At 36.5% G+C, this 19,610-nt stretch overlaps 1 protein-coding gene across 3 annotated transcripts in view; it reads right to left on the minus strand.

Moving 5' to 3' along the window:
- The window catches only part of CPNE3 (copine 3), a 55,141-nt gene that overhangs the window by 8,488 nt on the left and 27,043 nt on the right, over window positions 1-19,610 (minus strand). For all 3 annotated transcript variants that reach the window (XM_072603629.1, XM_072603630.1, XM_072603631.1), the window contains 7 exons: window positions 17,390-17,461; window positions 16,078-16,161; window positions 14,476-14,565; window positions 9,758-9,856; window positions 2,734-2,820; window positions 1,584-1,643; window positions 840-973 (listed from right to left, as the gene is read on the minus strand). In XM_072603629.1, the coding sequence (XP_072459730.1) occupies window positions 840-973; window positions 1,584-1,643; window positions 2,734-2,820; window positions 9,758-9,856; window positions 14,476-14,565; window positions 16,078-16,161; window positions 17,390-17,461 (626 nt within the window). The remainder of the gene's footprint in view (window positions 1-839; window positions 974-1,583; window positions 1,644-2,733; window positions 2,821-9,757; window positions 9,857-14,475; window positions 14,566-16,077; window positions 16,162-17,389; window positions 17,462-19,610) is intronic.

Raw genomic sequence — 19,610 nt, forward strand, 5'->3', positions numbered from 1 at the left:
CGAGATAACAGACCTAGAAAGAAATTGGTAACACAAAACTTTTTCTAATGCTCACCTATTTGTAAAGAGAAACTATAAAACAACAACTACAAATAATTATTGAGTAGCATATTATAAACCAGATATCCTGCTAGGCCCTATAGGGACAAAGAAAAAAAATAGTCTGTCTTAAAATTCAAACCCCATGAGGGCAGAAATTACTTTGCAGCACCATATTTAGAGTTGAAAGGAACTTTAGAGGGAACTGAATCCAACACCCTCACTTTACAAATAAGGTCCACACAGACTAAGTGGATTGTCCAGGGTCACACACCTCAACGTCTAAAGAAGAATCTGAATTCAGATTTCAAGCCCAGAGCTCTATCCACTCTACCCCATGTCTTTTGATTTTTCACTTTGTATCCCTAATGCCTAGCACAGCACCTAGCACCTCACAGGCACTGTACGTACTTTTTAAGTGAATGAATGGAATAAAAGCAGGTGATTTTTTTCTGGGCAGTTATAAAAATCAATGCCATCATTGTTCTAAAATCAATCAACAAACATTTATGAACATATTCTATGTGCCGGGATTTTTCTAAAATCAATCCATAAATATTTATTAAGCACCTCCTATGTACCAGGCATTGTACTTAAGCACTGAGGATACAACAGAGGCAAAAGACAGTCCATGCCCTCAAAGAGCTCACTATTTAACAGGGGAGACAACACACAAATAAATATACACAAAAAAGCTATGTACAGGACAAATGGGAAATAATTAACAGGGAAATGGCACCAGAACTAAGAGGGATTGGGAAAGGCTTCCTGCAAAAGATAGGATTTCAATTGGGACTTACGTATCATAATCCTGAATGACCATCCCAACAGACCAGATAGCAGTCAAGTATTCATTAACTCCATTGGGACTGATATAATGGAGAGAGTCAGGAGATCGAGGATCACCATTTGAGCCAGTGAAGTCTACTCCCACCTGCAATGAACGGTAGGATAACTGCCAAGGCTGGAAGGCACAGAAGTCAGTGCTTGACCTCAGGAAAAATTTCCTGCACCAAACCCATTGCTCACTAAGTCTGTTACTGACTGCTCTAAGAGAAGGCGTATGCCTTGGCATTTCTGTAGACAATTAAATCTAGTGTTTAAAGAGTATTTCTTGGCCTCATCATGAAACTACCTCTCAAACTATTTACATGAAACACATACCTGCTGTTCCCATTATTCCAGAAGCCTTAAATTGTGAATTTCTATTGCACTTAGCCCTTAACTTTGTGAATGTGCTACAATGGTCACCGTTTTCAGTGAACAGTCCTCTGAATTACTGTTTATTACCAAATGAGCACAGATTCTATACATGTCTGCTTGCTCTCAGGAATGACAGATTTTCTTGTTCATAAAACAGAAAACTTGTGACAAGCTCAGAAACTGGATATGGGCAGAGCACATTTAATGAATTTACAGAAAATCTGGTCACACATTCAGTTACAAACAAACAAAAACAGCTTTAAGACAGGCAGTCAAGCCTTTGTATCACAGCCCACCTTATAAAATTCAGTTCAATATACACTGAAATTTATTTCACGTACTGTAAAATTCAGCTGACATCCTCCCATGATGTAGTCAAGGAATGTGCATTCCACTGTAATCTAAACACAGACAGTTAAAGTTAAAACCCTCCCTTTGTAAAATACAGAACAAGGAGTTCCATTCACTTAGGTTTTAAAGAGGACATAAATTATCTTGCTGAGCCAAACTGAATAAACTGTAAATACATGCAAATTGGTGCTAAATTCTAGTCTATGATGTCTCTGCTTCACTAGTCCCTCTATTCCTGAATTTATACCTCCTTCCAAATACATGGGAATAAAGACTCATGTTACAGTATTTGCAAAGCTAATCCATTTTGTCTTACTTTCTTTGCCAACTCCCTAGTAAAACACAAAATTCATTGCTATGCCAACTCATTCCATTCTGGTTGGATTTTAGCACACAAAGCCAGCCCTCTACTTATCAGTTCTTCAGCACTTCTTATTCCACTGAAAGACCTTCTAACATTAATGGTGGCACCTTGGCTCAACATCCCAGGGATGTTCTAGGTGGGATTATATGTCAGGATTACATTTTACTTTCAGTGTAGTGATCTTACTTCCAAAAAGGTAGGATTGAAATGTCACCTCAACCAAAAATGAGGAAAAGTCAATGATTAATTTTAGGAATTTAACAGTGGGTAAAGTAACAAGGGCTTTGTTTGTAGTTTTTACATCCAAATAAAACAGGAAACAACCATCTTATATAATAAGAAGTCTCAGAAACATATAGCCTGGGGAAAAAAAACATTATTAAATCTTCTCATCTTGAAAAGATTAACAGGATGGACAAAACTGGGTCAGGCTAGTCGCACTTCAGTAAGCTTGGAAAATGCTAGGCACCGTGTGCAGGGATACTGGGCCATAATTTTTATCTGCTTTCTGCTGGAAAAGTACCAAATATGTGGAGTGTCCTACAGGTCTTTAGGCAAATGCCCCCACACTTTCTGAGATGTTTTGACTCCTGAATTAAACATACCATTTAAAATATTTTGTTGCAACTCACTATCCCTATTCCCCTCTGCTCCCTGAACATCTCAAAACACAATGAAGATTCAGGTGCCCAGACGTACAGCATGTTGGCTCAGGGAACAGGGAAAACTTTTCAAATTGACCTGAAATGAAAGCAATTAGCCCAATTAGTACTGACCTCACAATGTTTCACACTGACAATACCGGAATTTTTGTAACTTTTCTTCTTCTGCCTCTTCTTTTCATTTATGCATTCAAATTCAACCTATAGGAATTGGAAGATAAATGTAAGCTACAAAAAAATTCCATTACCCCACCAGAAGTCCTAGGAAGGATTTAAGTAATGATTTTTTCCCTCTCCCAACATTACATCTCTCATTCCTATGCCAAAAATCTCCCAAGCCCTGAATTGCTTTATTTATTCATCAAGTATGCAAAATATCACTAATAGCTAATCTTGTCATTGGCATAGGTCTGAAGAACAGGATGACCCTCGTCATTCCAGAGAGAGAGCAAAATGAGTGGCTTGGAAAAAGAAACATGTGATGATTAGAGAATCAAGGAACACCAAAACTACCTCTACCAAATAGCACCACTGCCTTAAAGATAGCTTTTTTAAATTACCAGAGGTATTCATTAAGAGTAGAGCAAACCTTTCTACCATATACAGTCATATTACATGTGATCTGTAGCCTGATCATTCTGTTGTCCTACATTCTACCTTTTATCCCCTCTTCACAGATATCCTCAGCCCATCTGTCAAAAGTCCTTTCTATCCCTCAAGATTTATCTCATCGATAAAGTCTTTCCTGTGCGATCCAACCCTTTGAAATCTCATTACATTTAGAGTCTCTATCAAGGATCAGCAAACTATTGCCTGAAGACCAAATCCAGCCTCAGCCTGCTTTTTGTACTGCCCAAGCCAAGAATGACTTTTATATTTTAAAATACAGTAAGATGCTTAAAATGCGCATTGTAAAAAAGACATTTAAAAATGTAAAATCTAGCCTCAAAGGCCTTACAAAAGCAATAAGATGGCTGTATTTCACCTTCAGACCTCTATATCATACAGTTAAGTGCTTAATTATATATAATGTTGAATTACTCTTATCTTATCCTCACCTCACACTGCTGTTAGTAAAACATAAACTCCTTCAGAGTGAGGACTTTCATTTTTGTCTCTGTGTACTTGGCACCTAGAGGAGTGGTGCCAGTGACATAGTTGGTGCTAAATAAAGACCTATTGAAGGAAAATAGGAAGTAAGGAATGAAATATTTGAATAGGGGTTAATCTTATCTTTCCAACTAAACTATAAATTCTTTAAGGTCAGAGACTATATTTTGCTTCTGTTCCCTGTTCCCACTGAGAGCACAGTTCAATTCAAAGCATTATTCTAGCCAAAGAAAATAAGTAAAATAGTCTCTTCCCACTAGGAGTTTTACATAAAATGTAGTAACTGGTTATAGTCCAGTGGAAATATGCAGTGCAAATCTGAATAACACGACCCCTTCTGGAGATTTCTTCTCCACACTAACAGTGACCTAGCTATAATCAGGCTAAAAAATGAATAAAAATAATGAAAGTTAATGATAAGTACCATAAAAGAACTATAATTATAGCGGTATGACAGGTGAGAGGCAGGAAATATCACATCCTTTGGATAATCAGGAAAGATTTCTTAAAGGGAATTGCATTTGGATGGATAAGATGTTGACAGAGACTGTGAATAAGGAGTACTGGAGAATAAAAAAAACAAAGGTATAGAAGCAGGATGTGCCTGTCAAGTTCAGGGAACAGAATAGTCCAATTTGGCTAATAAGCAGCCAGTGACAGTCAAAGGATATAAAGAGTTTTTCTTTTACTTTATTTTATTTTTAAATACTATTTTATTTTTCTAATTACTTATAAAGACAATTTTCAACATGCATTTCTTTTAATATTCTGAGTTCCAAATTTTTCTCCTTCCCTCATCCCCACCCAAAATGGCAAGCAATTTGATAAACATTATACACATGCAATCATGTAAAACATATTTCCACATTAGTCATGTTGTAAAAGAAAAAACAGAACAAAAGAAAAAAATACACAAAAAAACCCAAAGAGTGAAAACAGTATGGTTCAATCCTCATTCAGATTCTATCAGCTCCTTCTCGGAATGTGGATAGCACTTTCCATCATGAGTCTTTTAGAACTGTTTTGGATCACTGTATTGCTGAGAAGTGCTAATGAACAGGTAGTTTTCAGAAGAAGAAATCAAAGTTATAATCACATAAAAATGCTCTAAACCACTATTGATTAGAAAAATGCAAATTAAAACAATTCTGAGATACCACCTCACACCTGTCAGACTGGCTACATGAGAGAAAAGAAAGATGATAAAAGTTGAAGGGAATATGGAAAAACTGGGACACTAATGCATTAGTGGTGGAGTTGTGAACCATTCTAGAGAATAATTTGGAACTGTGCCCAAAGGGCTATAAAATTGTGCATATCCTTTGACCCAACAATACCATTACTAAGTCTGTAGTAGATTTTTAAAAAAGGGAAAAGGACCTAATTGTACCAAAAATACTTATAGCAGCTCTTTTTGCAGTGTCAAAGAATTGGAAATTAAAGGGAAGCTCATCAATTGGAAAATGACTGAATAAGTTGTAGTATATGATTGTGATGGAATAGTATTATGCTATAAGAACTGATGAGCAGGATGGTTTCAGAAAAACCTGAGAAGATCTGCATGAACTGAGGCAAAGCAAAGTGAGTAGGACCACAAGAACATTATACACAGTAACAATAATACTGTAAGATGATCAGCTGTAAAATATTTAGCTACTCTGATGAAGATAAGGATCCAAGGCAATTCCAGAGGATCTAAAGATGAAAAACACCATCCACCTTCAGAGAGATAACTGATGAACTCTGAGTGCAAACTGAAGGATGCTTTTTTAAAACTTCTTTATTTTGTTTTATTTTGTCTGCATTTTCTTTTGCAACATGGCTAATATGGAAATGTTTTGCATGACCTCATATGTATAATCAATATTAAATAGCTTAATTTCAGCCAGGGGAGGACAGCAAAAGGGAGGGAGAGGATTTGAAACTCAAAATTTTTTTTAAATGATTATTTAAAAAGTTTTACATGTAATTAGGAGATATTCAATGAAATAAAAATAATTTTTTAAATGATGTTTAGTTATGTCCTTATTTAGGGCTTTCTTGGCAAAGAAACTGGAGTGCTTTGCTATTTTCCTTCTCCAGCTCATTTTACAGATGAGGAGAATGAGACAAGGTTAAGTGGCTTGCCCAGGATCACACAGCTAGTGTCAGGCTCAGGAGGATAGGCCTTCCTGACTCAAGGCCCAGCACTCTTATCACTCTTATCACCTAGCTGCCTTCTGAGGATAAGGACAAGAATAGTCTATGTGAAAAATAATAACAGGAAATTAAACTGGAAAAGATGGTTGCTCTACGACTACCAAAAAGGATACCTTTCCCTCCTGGTGTTCCTTTCCTTATCTCCCTCATGGTTCACTTTGGGGGCCTCTTCCTCAATAGATTCCCACATCTCTCCAACCTGTATTCTTCCAAGAATCTTCCCAACTTTTAGATCAGAGAAACCATGTTCTACTTCTCACCCTCAACTCTTCTCTTTTTCCAGTGTGATTTGTTGTCAGGCCTAGAGGCCTAAGGGCTACCCGAGTCTTACCTTACCTATCGCAGGTCTTCGGCTGGCCAAACCGGATAAACGTATGAGAGAAGAGACTTTCCAGAGTCAAACAAGGGTTAGGCTTTATTCAGGGTCTTGGTTACATGTGCAGGGGGAATTCTTCCTTAGGAGAGAGGAATCTCCCAAGGAGGCAAAGATCTTACAGTAAGAGATTGGAAGCGGAAGTGGAAGAAGGAGAGAGGGGAGAGGGAAGAGAGAAGAGAGGAGAGAGGGGCCTTCTGTCCTCTAAGGGCCCCTCAGCGCTAAGAGCGCCTTCAGGCTTTCCTGACCCTACTTAAGCTCTCCCACCGCATAGTTTGCACCTGAATACTGTGCCTGTTAGACAACAATAGGTGTGCTCAGACCCCAGGCCAATCTCGAGGGCGGGGATGCTCTCTCCCAGCACGTTTCCCACGGGAAGAGGCGGAAATGCACGAGATAGCCCGGTCTCACATCTCAATTCCCTCCTGTTCCCTGGGGGGCCTCATGAGAACTCTAAGGTTTAGAAGTCCTCACCTTTACCCACCCGAGACTGTCCACATGGAACTGAGCTTACACCCCCAACAATTTGTTTTTTAATCTCCCTAGCTTTCTTCCTATGTGGGACCTCATTTACTTCCTCAGATATACCCAGGGAATAAAACTGACTCCCTTGCTAAAACAAACAAAAACAAGTGAGAGAAGACCACGTTGGCAAGGGTTTTGAATATAAATTAAGTCCAAATTCCCAGGCTAAAGGGTTTAGGTTTTATTAGATAAGCAATAGGGAACAGGTAAAGGTTCTAAGCAGAGATTAGAGCTATAATAGTGTAGACTGCACAAGTTGAACCACAATAACAAAATAAAAATCAATCCACAAACATTACTAAGCACCTAGTATATGCCAGGCAATGAGCTAGACACTGAGAATACAAGAATAAAGAATGAAACAATCGTTTCTCACAATGTGTTCACATTTTTTTAAGTCCTCTGCATAGAGATGACAGTTAAAACCAGTTTTAGACATATACAGGATGAACTAAACAGGTAACAATGTAGAGGAAAAAAGATGAGTGAGAATGTAACAGTGTCTAAAGGAGATTTTTGTTGTTTAGTCCTGACAGATCTTCAAGACTCCATTTGGGGTTTTCTTGGCAAAGATAATGGAATGGTTTGCCATTCCCTTTTCCAGCTCATTTTCCAGATGAGGAAACTAAGACAAACAGGGTTAAGTAATTTGCCCAGTCACACAGCTTGTAAGTGTCTGAGGCCAGATTTGAACTCAGGAAAATGAATCTTCATGACTTCTGGCCCAACATTTTATCCATTGTACCACCTAGCTGCCCTAAGCAGGTACCAGATAGGTAATAAGGATGTAAACTAGGGCAGTGATAGCGGGAATAGAGAGAAGAAAAACTCACATGACAGTCTAGAGGTAAAGTTTTAAAGATTTTGCTACTCAATATGGATGATAATAAAGAAGGTATAAAAGACAGTACTAAAATTTCAAACCTGGGTGACTGAAAGAATGATGGCACCATTAGTTTAATCAGGAAACTGACTTTGGTTAATGAGGATTACCATTTTTCAGACTTTTGGAATACGATGAAATACACTAAACATTCAGGTGATGTTAAATGAAATTTAATCTTGTCTTCATGGTCCAAAAGACAGACACTTCAGCATCTTGATTATGCCTCAAAACCATCATTACAAACAGCAATTACCATTATAGGATAAATTCCAAAAGTGTCCCTAAAAGACTTTTGGTGACAATAAAATGTTGAATAAAGTGCAATTTAAGTACATTTTTAGTACAAATAAAGTCTCATTAAATCAAAATTATCTTTGTCCTGAGAATTCTACCTACCACAATAAGTTCTTGAAATTCATGTGAGGGGAGGAGAAGAGGGAGTAAACATAATCTGAACATATGCTTCCTTTAAGTCTTTTTTTTTTTTGGTCCTAGTTTAAAAAAAATCCAAAGATTATAAATGAAACAGCAAAATATTGGCCTTGGACATTCAGCAGGAAATATGACTGCTAACTGTTGTAATATCAAACAACCACTTATTTACAGAGATATAACATTATCTCAGATCTGCACTTCTCACTGATGATAAAAATTCTCAAAAGATTTCTATCGCTGGAAGCAGTTTTGTATGAAAGATGCAGTTTGAAAAACTTGCGTTCGCAAATATATAACAACTAATTAAAAGCATAGGGTGATGTGACAAAAAGACCTCATACTTTTCAGTCTAATACATTCTACCAGGGTCACTTGGGAGTGCTCACAAACACTGGAGTAGCATAGAACCAATGTACTCCATCACTGGCCACCAAGTCAATAGCATCACATAAAGCCTGACTGGTTCCAAATGACTTTTTCCTCTTTTCAAAGCACTTCTGCCTTGGCTACTGGTGTCTGAGCCTCAGATGAAATGACCCAAGATCAAAGAGGGGAAACTAACATCAGAATTTGCTTTTTACAACCAAAAACATTTATTCCTTCATTCAGAGCTCTGACAGAAAAGAATGCATATTGGGAAAATCTACCCCAGCTACATTACAAATCTCATGTCCCCAGTTATATAGATATTTCTAAAAAATGCTTTTGTATGAAAAGGTTTTCCTTGTTGAAAGTTACCTAAAAGTCACTACTCAATGTAATGGTAATTTAAATGGGAAGATCTTTCCCATTCATTAATAGGCCCATGTGACCTGCTTAAATCACATGGAAACCTACATCACATGTGGTGGAAGGAGCTTGCTGAATGGGTGGAAAAGGAAGGGTTGAGCAGAACTGAGAGAAAGTGAGTGAAAGCAGTTAAGGTGGAGAAAGAGAGGACACAGGCAAGCAGACAGCTAGGCTCCTGAGTATTTGTTTGTGGGAAGACCCCAGCAGGGGGAGGAGGCTTGGGAATCGCTTTGTCTCCTGCAGTGCTAATGTGTATTGACTTTTTGGCTACTATGACATATTTGGCTTTCTAGTGTCTGAATAAAATGTTTTTCTTCTGCCTTCTATATGCAGAGTCTGTTATACTTTGTGATTGAAAACTCCATCAGTGCTGTGAATATTGCCTTGCAAATACTCAGTCATAAAACAAGATAAAATAAATATTCAAGAACTTCTACATATTATACTAATATATAGAATATATTATTTTTAGATGGTATTTATTTATAGATTATGTTTTATATCCACCTCAAAAATCAGATTCTAGTGCATTATAAAGAAAATGGCATCCCCCTGGCTTGAGCTAAAAGAACAAAAATTCTACTAGGCCATAACTACAATTCGTAGCCAAATGAAACTGAACCTCTAAAATTAAATATAAAGCAAGAATACCAACTCACACTTCGTGTTCTTTTACTAGACTTAAAAAGATTTAAAGTATTCTATGTAATTATATGGAAGGTACATGCTGAGTTTCTATCACACTGACAGAAAAAACCCCAACGAAAAATTTATTTATTTAAAAATAAAAGAGGTATGTACAAATTCAAAAAGTTACTCACAGGAGAGTTTCGGGAGGCTTCTTTTAGTTTTGTCATAGTGGTTTGAAAAGTTCCAATGAGATCATGTGAGCCATCACTATCATAATCATAACACTCTACCTGAAAATAAGCATAATTAAAAATAAAAATCAACATCTTTCTGATTAACAAGGTCATATGGGAATAAATGTGATCTGATAACACCTACCCTTTACCTCTTAGGATGCCAAAAACTTTGCATTTAGGCATTAGACTAACAAAATCAAGAGATTTAAAATATGCTCCCTGCCAAATTATTGACACACATAGCCTGAACTAGTAGGATACGGCTTCCATGGAAAAGGCATCTACTCACCTATCTCAATCATCCATAGTACAAAGACAAAGAGAGCAGAGGTAAGTAAAATACTTGGATCATTTTTTAAAATATAATTAAAAATGCCCCTCTCCCTCTAAAAATCTTTTCAAAAATTTTAACAAGTAGCAAAATGAGCTGATTTTTATCTTCTTTTCTATCCTTTTCTGAATTCTCTTGTGGCAGCAGACAAAAAAGTCATTACTTCCAAGGAAAGCAGGGGCAAAGTCAGAATGTTGGGGTATTTTCATACACTATTTTACTATCAAACCTTGAGCAATGAACAATTCCCCTTCACTGGCTTTTCCCTAGTGAGACTTATCTAATATCAGTTAGACTGCCTAAGGCCTTCTTAGTGTCACACTGAGAATCCAAACTGTCAAAAGGAAAAAGAAAAAAAGCCAGAGAACCACACCGAAATCAATGAATGGGCTATCTCAATTGTTTGTTATTTGTTCTTCATCGGTGCAACTCAGGCTGGTAAAGCTTTTGACAGGGAAGATACTAAGTGCCTTAGCCTTGGCTTTCATCTCTCTGCTGCACTCCAATAGCCAAGGGTCTCCATTTTCCACTTCCTCTGACTGTAAGTAAGGCTGCCTCCTTTGCATTAAATAGAACTCCAAGTTATAGATTTACTCTGAGTTTTTCCTTCTTAGCCTTGCTAAATTCAGAATAGGAGGAAATGATGAAAAGGCCTATCCTTGTAACAGAAAGAACTGCAGAGGAAGGGGCAGCTAGGTGGCACAGCGGCTAGATCAGCAGCTTTCTAGTCAGGAGGACCAGAGTTCAAGTCCAGTGTCAGACACTTATTAGCTGTATGACCCTGACCAAATCACTTAACCCTCAACTGCCTCAAGAAAAAAAAAAAAGCTGAGGCCTCCCACCTACCCTGTTTTAGAACATAACAAGGATGAAACGATCTTCAACTCTATGCATTAATAAAAACAAGGATGAGAATGCAGGCCTAGATGATCACTAAGGTCTCTCCTATAGTGATTCTATAGTATCTGACCTGTAATTTATGAAATACTGCCTAGTAAGGACAGTGAGGTGGCATAGTGGATAGAGAATTAGCCCTGGAATCAGGATGACTCATGTTCAAATCGAGCCTCCAACACTTACTAGCTGTGTGACCCTGGCCAAGTCATTTAACCCTGATTGACTAAAAAAAAAGAAAGAAAAGAAAAGAAATACCACCTTGAAAACCTCTGAATTCTCTTAGGATATGTAGTCCTCACAAAAATTCTTTAGTTGAAAAGCTATTCAGTTTTACCCCAACATTTCTGTGACTTCTGCTCTACAAGAGCCAAATTAAATAATTTTTTTCTTTTCATTTTAATTATGGTTATCTATCTTACCAGGAGGTCTTTCATTCCTAACTTAAACCTCCCTGTAGGAGACTAAGAAAACATAGAAAATAAAAAAAGGAGGCAGCATGTTACCATGGGAAGAACACTGGATTTGGAGTTGAAGACTTATGTTTAAATTCTGGTTTTCTCACTTAATAGCCTGTGTAACTTTGGACAAGTCACTTACCTTATTTCTTAGTTTCCCATCTGTAAAATGAAGGGGTTGGACTACATGGCTTTGATGGTGCCTTACAGCACTAAATCTTTGACTTTGTAATGTGCAACAACTGATGACTTCACATAATGATATTTAAAGTGAAAAAGATGTTTCTAACACTTAGAACCACCATCATTTCCAACATTTTGCCTGCTCTGCCCCACTTACTCTATTTCCAAGCCCCAAATCTTTACTTTTTTCTTAAAACTTTAGAGTGGAAGGAAAATGAATGACTTTAATTCAAGCTTCCTGCTTTTCCTAAAAACAGAAATACAAAATATAATACAATCTTAATTTTAAACAAACTTAATAAGTTTTCAGTTATTTTCCAATAGTGGGAACTTTTAGAACAAAATTTCACATTGTACATGTACATGCAAATGCTATTTCACACACAAGCTTTGGAAAGAAAAGAACTTACAGAAGAAAAATGTTATAAAGGAGTAGTAATTGCTCATATGTTTAGTTTCCCCTAGAGGTTAACTTCTCTCCAAAAAAATTCTTTTAAGGTTGTGATCCTTGGCTATAATCAGTGCACATGGCACATTCTAATTTCTCTCCTCAATTTATACTTTATGTTTGTCTAGCACCTTCTGATTTCAAAACACTTATACAATGTTTTCTAATATCCTTATCCTACCTGTAAGGTAGACAAGGCAAACAGGCCCCATTTCATATCAAGGGAGAACGGAGATTTAGAAAGGTTAAGTGAATTGTCTAAAATCACTCGGTTAATTAATGGTAAAGCTGGGCCTTGAACTCAGGCCTGAGAGTCTTTCTATGTATGGCATAGGATTCATTTTTAAAAAGGCAGGGGAGGAAGAGGTGCAGACATGACTGTGACACTCACTGGAATACAGTGAAGATAACGCCATAGGATTCCTCCTTTAAAATGCATGGATCACGTCATTACTTGGTGTCTATCAATAAGAAGAAAAAGTGATACAAGGACACTCTCAAGGTCCCTCTTAAGAACTTTGGAATTGACATGGGAGACACTGGCACAGGACCAAGCAGCATGGCATGCCCACATCAGAGAAGGCGCTGTGCTTTATGAACAAAGCACAACTGAAGTAGCTCAAAAGAAACAAGAGATGTGCAAATTTAGAGAATCCACCCCAAATGTTCACATGTACCCAACCCATGGTGGAGCATTCTGAGCTCATATTGGTCTGATCAGCCACAGTCAGAAGCCCTATAATTTGACTTAGCATAGTGATGTCATTTTGGTCCTCTGAGAATGAAGGACAACAACCAGCCAATCAACCAGAAGTAGCATTTGAAAAATTTAGAGTTTAACATTTAAACACATGCACAATACACACACACACACACACACACACATACACAAAGACAGACATATAGAAATATATAAAGAAGCCCCCATACCACACAGCTCCACAACATATGATGCATTCACATTCTTGGAAAGGTGGCAAGCATGCATGATTTTTTCTCCTTCTGTCTGCTTGATGTTATGGCAATGATACATGCTAAAAGCCCAACACTTGGCAAGTTCATAGGGTACAGAAGTCACTGCTGACTTCGAGAGCAGCTTGTCCTCCTCGACCCCTCAACTGCTCATTTCTGTTAGTTCTCAAAGCAGAAAGACTTGCAGATCTATAAAACTTCCTAAGACTCACTGCAAACACACATACACGCACAATTTAGAAGAAATGTAACTGACAATGTAGGCAGTCAGTTTGTGCATTTTTTGTCAACACACAAACTGAGGGATTTTGAAATGAAGAGAGGCATTCACTAGAGAAAGCTCAGAAAACCAGTTTACTTACTATAATAAAATAGCCCATTAAGCATGCCACTGTGAGCAGAAAAGTTTAAAAGCATTATTTAATCTTTAACACACCATTAGAAATTAAAAACAAGAGTCATAATTGGGGCAGCTCCAATATTCTCTGCCTGCTCAGGTCCTATGGATGGAGCCCCAAGTTTTTATATTTGAGGAAACAGTAAAAACTCAATAGATATAATGCTGCATATAGGCATTTTAAGCTGTTTTCATGGATTTTCTTTTATTTCTAGATTATTACTCCTAGTGGTGGCTAAAATGCTTCAGAAATAAAATATATTCTCTGCAAGACAAAAGTTTATGAATCCAAGATGGAGCATCCAAATCTATACACTCCTGCTTTATTCAAATTAACTGCAACATTACAACTACTTTGTAGTTCTTTCTGAGTGAGGGGAAAAACCATCCTTGGAAATGCACAAAGAGAACTCTAAATTTAATTTACTTTTTTGTGTCATTCAGTTTTAATAAGAGTTTATGCAGCCTTGATCCCAGGATGACAGACATCACTCAATCTCTTCCTTTTGGATTATCCTATAGACTCATCCTACTATTCTAAAGTTCTAAATAAATGAGATAATTGTGCTTTCTTTTGAAAATGATGAATGGAAATATCAAAACCCTCCCTCATTTCTTGAATATTGGGCTGTGGGCTTCACCTTGGTTAAAACAGAGTACACACTTAAAAAGTTCCTGGACTCAAAGCAAGAGAATTCTAATTAAATACAAAGACTAACCAAACAGCTGGATTTTTTTTCATTAGAAACAGGGAGGGAAATTAAAAACTGTTTATGACACTGAATTGGTAGAGATAAGGATAAAAGGCTATGCTACATTATTTCAGACTCTTTGATTCACTTCCCTGGAGACAAGCTTCGTCCTCTGGAATTCTCTAGATACGAATATGAATCCTGCTCCATAGATATCTGTTATACATACATACGTCCTACTTTTTCATACATTGCTTCACATTTCAAAAAGAATGAACACAGACAACATTCACGTTACCTTAATGGTTTTGTCCATATCACCATAGCACAGAGAGTTAAGAGAAATTTTAAAAGGTCTCCAAACAGGATTCAAATTGTTTTTAATGACCTATGAAAAGAAACGGAAAAGGAATGTAAAAAGATTGACTAGAAACAATCCCCAACTTAATCAAATCGGCTTTGCTTGCACTTTCCCCTTTCAGATTCTTCCATCTGCTCTCTTTGTATCTTGTATTAATCTAGTTATTTATATGTTGTCTCTTCCATTAGACTATAAGTTCCACGGTGGGGGAGGGGAGAAAAGGGGGGAGGGTAAGATTGCTTCTTGGCTTTCTTTGTATCTCCAGCACTCAGTACAGTGTCTAATGCATGGTAAACAATTCAAAAATGTTTATTGATTAACTGACTACTGATTTTCATGCAACTATTAATCCTCCTTTTTTTGTTTGCTGAACTTTTCATGCTTTTCTTAAAAGAAAATCCAAAGTGGGATCTATTTTTCAACCTCTATGAAAACCATACATAGAAAACACAGTCTGGTAATGTTATGAAGAAAAAATAGCTATTGGGGCAGTATGTTCATTCCTTACAAAACTTTTAAGGGTAATAAAGATGGCAGTCAGGAGACATATATTACCATTTACATGTAGGGGGAAAAAATGAGTTAAAAAAGAAATGTAAACTTCCAACATTAGACACTGTTTCATCTAATTACAACTAAATCAGTGTATCTCCTTGCTTGCTGGAAAACAAGAAAAAAGGCTAGTACATATTAATCCAAATATAGACCAGACTTTTTTACCTAAATCTGACTTCCATAAAACCTAAGTGCAGGTTTTTTCTCCCCAATATATAACTATGTACTTGACTTTGATCTGTGAGAGCTCTCACTTTAAGGAGATGTCCTATATTTAACAGTAGCCTGCCTGTATCTGAACTAGTCAAATAACAGGTTGGCATTGTTGTGAGATGACTATAATATACCCTAGAATTCTTAAAAATCATAAGAGGACGTACTGAATGCTGTAATACCCTCTAACTTTTTTTAAACATATATACATTTTAAGGAGGATGTATAATGAATAATTTGTGCAGCTTAGCCTTTGCAAGTCTGGACTTCAATGGCTATTTTTTTCTAAGGTAGGTACTGAATTTAAGAAAATGCTCAGGAGTAAAGAGGTAGAAGAATAACAGTCGATGACAAAAACAATCTAAATATATGCATGTGTATGTACGTATATGTATATATACATAATAATAACATAAATATAAACACAAGCCTAATTAGCAAGAAAACTCAAGTCAAACATGACAGACAATGTTGGTATCAAGTATGAAAGTTAAAGCACACATCCTTTCTTTGGGTAACAATAGGTTAAGCTACAACAGTAGAAAGTGGCAGGTCCTAATCAGGTACAGTCCTTGTGTGGAGGATTCTGCTTAACTGATTCCTGGAGAATGTAAGTGGTGGAAGGTTTGTTTGTTTTGGAATTCTCAGCTCTGTCCAGAGAAAACATATCAATTGGAAGAAAAAGAAAGAAAACAGGCAGAATATTGATACACCATTGAAAGCAACTTCCTTCTGAAACATAATTTTCACCCTTATACCCCACTAACTTACCTCGGTTCTGTGTACCATTAGCCACTGTCCATCTGATGTCTGCTTGTGAAATTCCAGGTAGGGATCAGATTTTCCAAATAAATCCTAAAAATAAAGCAGTGAAACCATCTGCAACCATAGTGTACATGTGCTGAGCTACATGAAGTTAGAATCAGCTCAAGTATACATTTGTATTAATTAAATTTTAAAAAAAATCCTACTATCTACCTCCCCAACCACGAATGTGCCAGAAAACACGTAAACTTAGAAATCTCTTTGCAGTGATAGATGTTCCCTAAGGAAAAAGTTGCCTTAGAGAGCAGATGGCATTAAGAATCTGCCCTCACACATTGAAAAAAATGCTATCCTTCTGATACAAAGATAGTTACTTTGACCACCAATGAATAAAGCGTAAATTTTGAACTATTTTTCTAGTAGAGATGATAGATTTGTATTGATCACCTACTCTTCATTATGACTGATGCATGATAGCTATTTGGCTAACATGGACACGGGTTCAGTCTATGGATAAAGAAAATAAAGCTAACTTGATAATAAAGAATACAACAGTAGTCTCTGTTGGCTATTTGCTTTAAACAAATAAGCTAACAAGTAACACAAAAAATTCAGGAGCTCAAAGTGACTTAACTGATCAGCTAAAATCGACACAAACTCTACATTTATATTTTGCTTGAAAATTATTGTACTGGCACCTAAGTTTTTTTTCCTGGATGCTTTTCCTCCTTTCATTAACTCCATTTACTGTCCCAGCCCCTAAATCTTTCTTCCTACCCATTAGTACAGAGACTCCATGATATGAGCATGTTCTGGGTTGGTGGCGGTGGTGATGGTGGTAGTCTGATTTTCTAAAGCCTTTGAGAGCTATTATTTCATTTTATCCTCATTACCACCAACAACAACTGCTAATGCTTTCTCCTTTAACATTGCCTCGTATCTACTCTGAATATACCTTGATATGCCTGTTTGTATACATATTACATCCTCCATTAGGATGTAAGCTCCCTGAGGGCAAGTATTGTTTTCTCTCTCTTTTTTGGACCCACAACATTTAGCACAGTGGTTGGCACATAGTAAGTCTCAGAGATTATGGGTTCAGATAAAAAATGTGGAGTTCGTATCAGAAGTAAAATTAGAATCTGAGAGAAATTAACTACCTAATCAATACTCAATTTATACATATCACAATATTCCAGAACTCATCTCCCTTCTGTTCTTCTTACAAGAGGCACATTACTAGGCTTTGTTTGAAACCAAATCTCTCTCCAGAAGGGAAAGTATTACCACATTATTGAAATCTTTACATTCTACCAACCTTGTTATCCAGTTTTCTTGCTTCTATTTCAAATAAGACCACTCTGTTATCCTTTACTTCTTCAGCTGAAATCTAATAATAGACAATTTAAATAAGAAAAAAAATAGGATCTCTGTAGGACTCAGGTGTATTTTTCTAGTACTGAAAAGATGTTTAGGAAAGGTGTGCCATGGTAAATGAAGAAAAAAGTCTGAAACATCAAAGAATTGTTCTTAATGTGTCAACCCCACTATATTTAAATGAACTACAAAAGGAAATACATCCAATATTCTTTTTCTAATCTGGTTGTCCCCACCAATTAAGGAATGGCTAAACAAATTGTTTACATGCAATAGAATACAGCAGTGGATATAAGAAATGACATCTATGAAGAATTCAGGGTTGATGCAGAGTGAAGTGAAACAAATCAAGAATATGATATGCACAATAACTACAATAATATAAACAAAAAGAACAATAAAAACAAAACTAATTTGTAAAATTAAAATGATTAAGTTTTGCCCTGGAGAAGAGTTGAGAAAATACACTTTTCTCCCTTTTTTTCTTAGGTGAAGGACCACACTGTCAAAAACTATTAATGGATTTATTGGCTTTACTAAACTGCTTTTTTCCCTTTATTCATTTATCTACTGGGAAACATTTTATAATGTAAAATCTCAGTAAGAAACCACGTAAAATGACATAAATATCCACTTTACATAAAAGTCCCAAAAGAAACCCCATACAGAATATCAATTTTAATTATAAAACATAAGAATATGAACACAACATTGTAAAATAATCTCAGATTATCTAGCAATTCATTACATCATTACAAGAAACAAGTCTGATTTTAAGAAAAGTTTAATCTTATGAAAAACTTAACTTGGACGGTTTGTTCTTAGAAGAGTTCAAACATGTTTTTAAAAAAGGGGGAGCTCTGGCTAGGTTTTACTCTAAAACACCTGTGTACAAAATGGAGAATAAAATGCCAAAGCTCTATAGATATAAGAAGAAATGGGTTGTTGCTTTTTTTTTAAATCTTCGATGGATCCCTCATCACTGAAAATGACAAATTACTGAAAGACCAAAGTAAGCTTTAAAATAACACAGAATAGCTCGGTTGAATCTCAACTGGAAAAATTTCTGTTGAGGAAGGCATCAATTTTCCTAAACTAGAACTACTTTTACTTTATTTAAATTGGTAATAAAGTCACATATGTGATCCTTAATTTTTTTAATCTTTATTACAAGGAATGCCTTACTGTATGGGGAAAAGAAAGAAAGAAGGAAGGAAGGAAGGAAGGAAGGAAGGAAGGAAGGAAGGAAGGAAGGAAGGAAGGAAGGAAGGAAGGAAGGGAGGGAGGGAGGGAGGGAGGGAGGGAGGGAGGGAGGAAGGAAGGAAGGAAGGAAGGAAGGAAGGAAGGAAGGAAGGAAGGAAGGAAGGAAGGAAGGAAGAGAGAAAGAAAGAGAGAGAGAGAAAGAAAGAGAGATGGAAATCAATAAGCTGTAAAAACAGAAGAGATCTATCAAAAATAATGATACCCCCCCCAAAATATGACTGTCTAGATATCAGTGGACCGAAGAAGAGAGGCAAGCAGTAGAGGTCTGAAATTACATCATTATCTATAAGGTCCTCTAACTACCAAGGACAGTTCTCCAAAAAACTCTTCTTAAAATTGAGTTATGGTATTTTTTACTTCATGAACTTGAAAATACTAATCCTATCATGAACTTGGAATTTCAGTGGCTCAGGGTCTCACAGCAATAAAACTAACTGTAACATGGTTTTCCCCAGAGGAATTTTCAATGTTCTTAACAGAGAGGTCTGTGGGAATCACAAAGAGATTGACAAAAACTGCATAAGATCCAATAATCCAGTAATTCAAAAAAGAGAGACCTATTTTGATATTTGAAAATAAAAAATATAAAATTAGAAATCTGTTTGCTATAATGTACAGTCCCTGAAGGCAAGAACTATGGAGTTTTTTCTTTGTATCTTCTAGTGCAGAGCACCATCCCTAGAACATGGAAGGTGTTTAATGGCTGCCACATTTTATAGAATCTCCATTCTTGGACAAGATATGTATTGTAACAAAAGAAAATAAGTGATAGACAAAGCTGAAAAAAGGAGTATATTTTAATATCTAAGATAGTAGTAAAAGACGGATAGCTTGGGAATATGTGTGACCATATGTTATATGTCTCTGCAGAATGGGTAGTTAAGATAGGAAGAGGAGAG

The sequence above is a fragment of the Notamacropus eugenii genome, chromosome 4 (genome assembly GCF_028372415.1).
Source record: "Notamacropus eugenii isolate mMacEug1 chromosome 4, mMacEug1.pri_v2, whole genome shotgun sequence".
Classification (NCBI taxonomy): Eukaryota; Metazoa; Chordata; class Mammalia; order Diprotodontia; family Macropodidae; genus Notamacropus; species Notamacropus eugenii.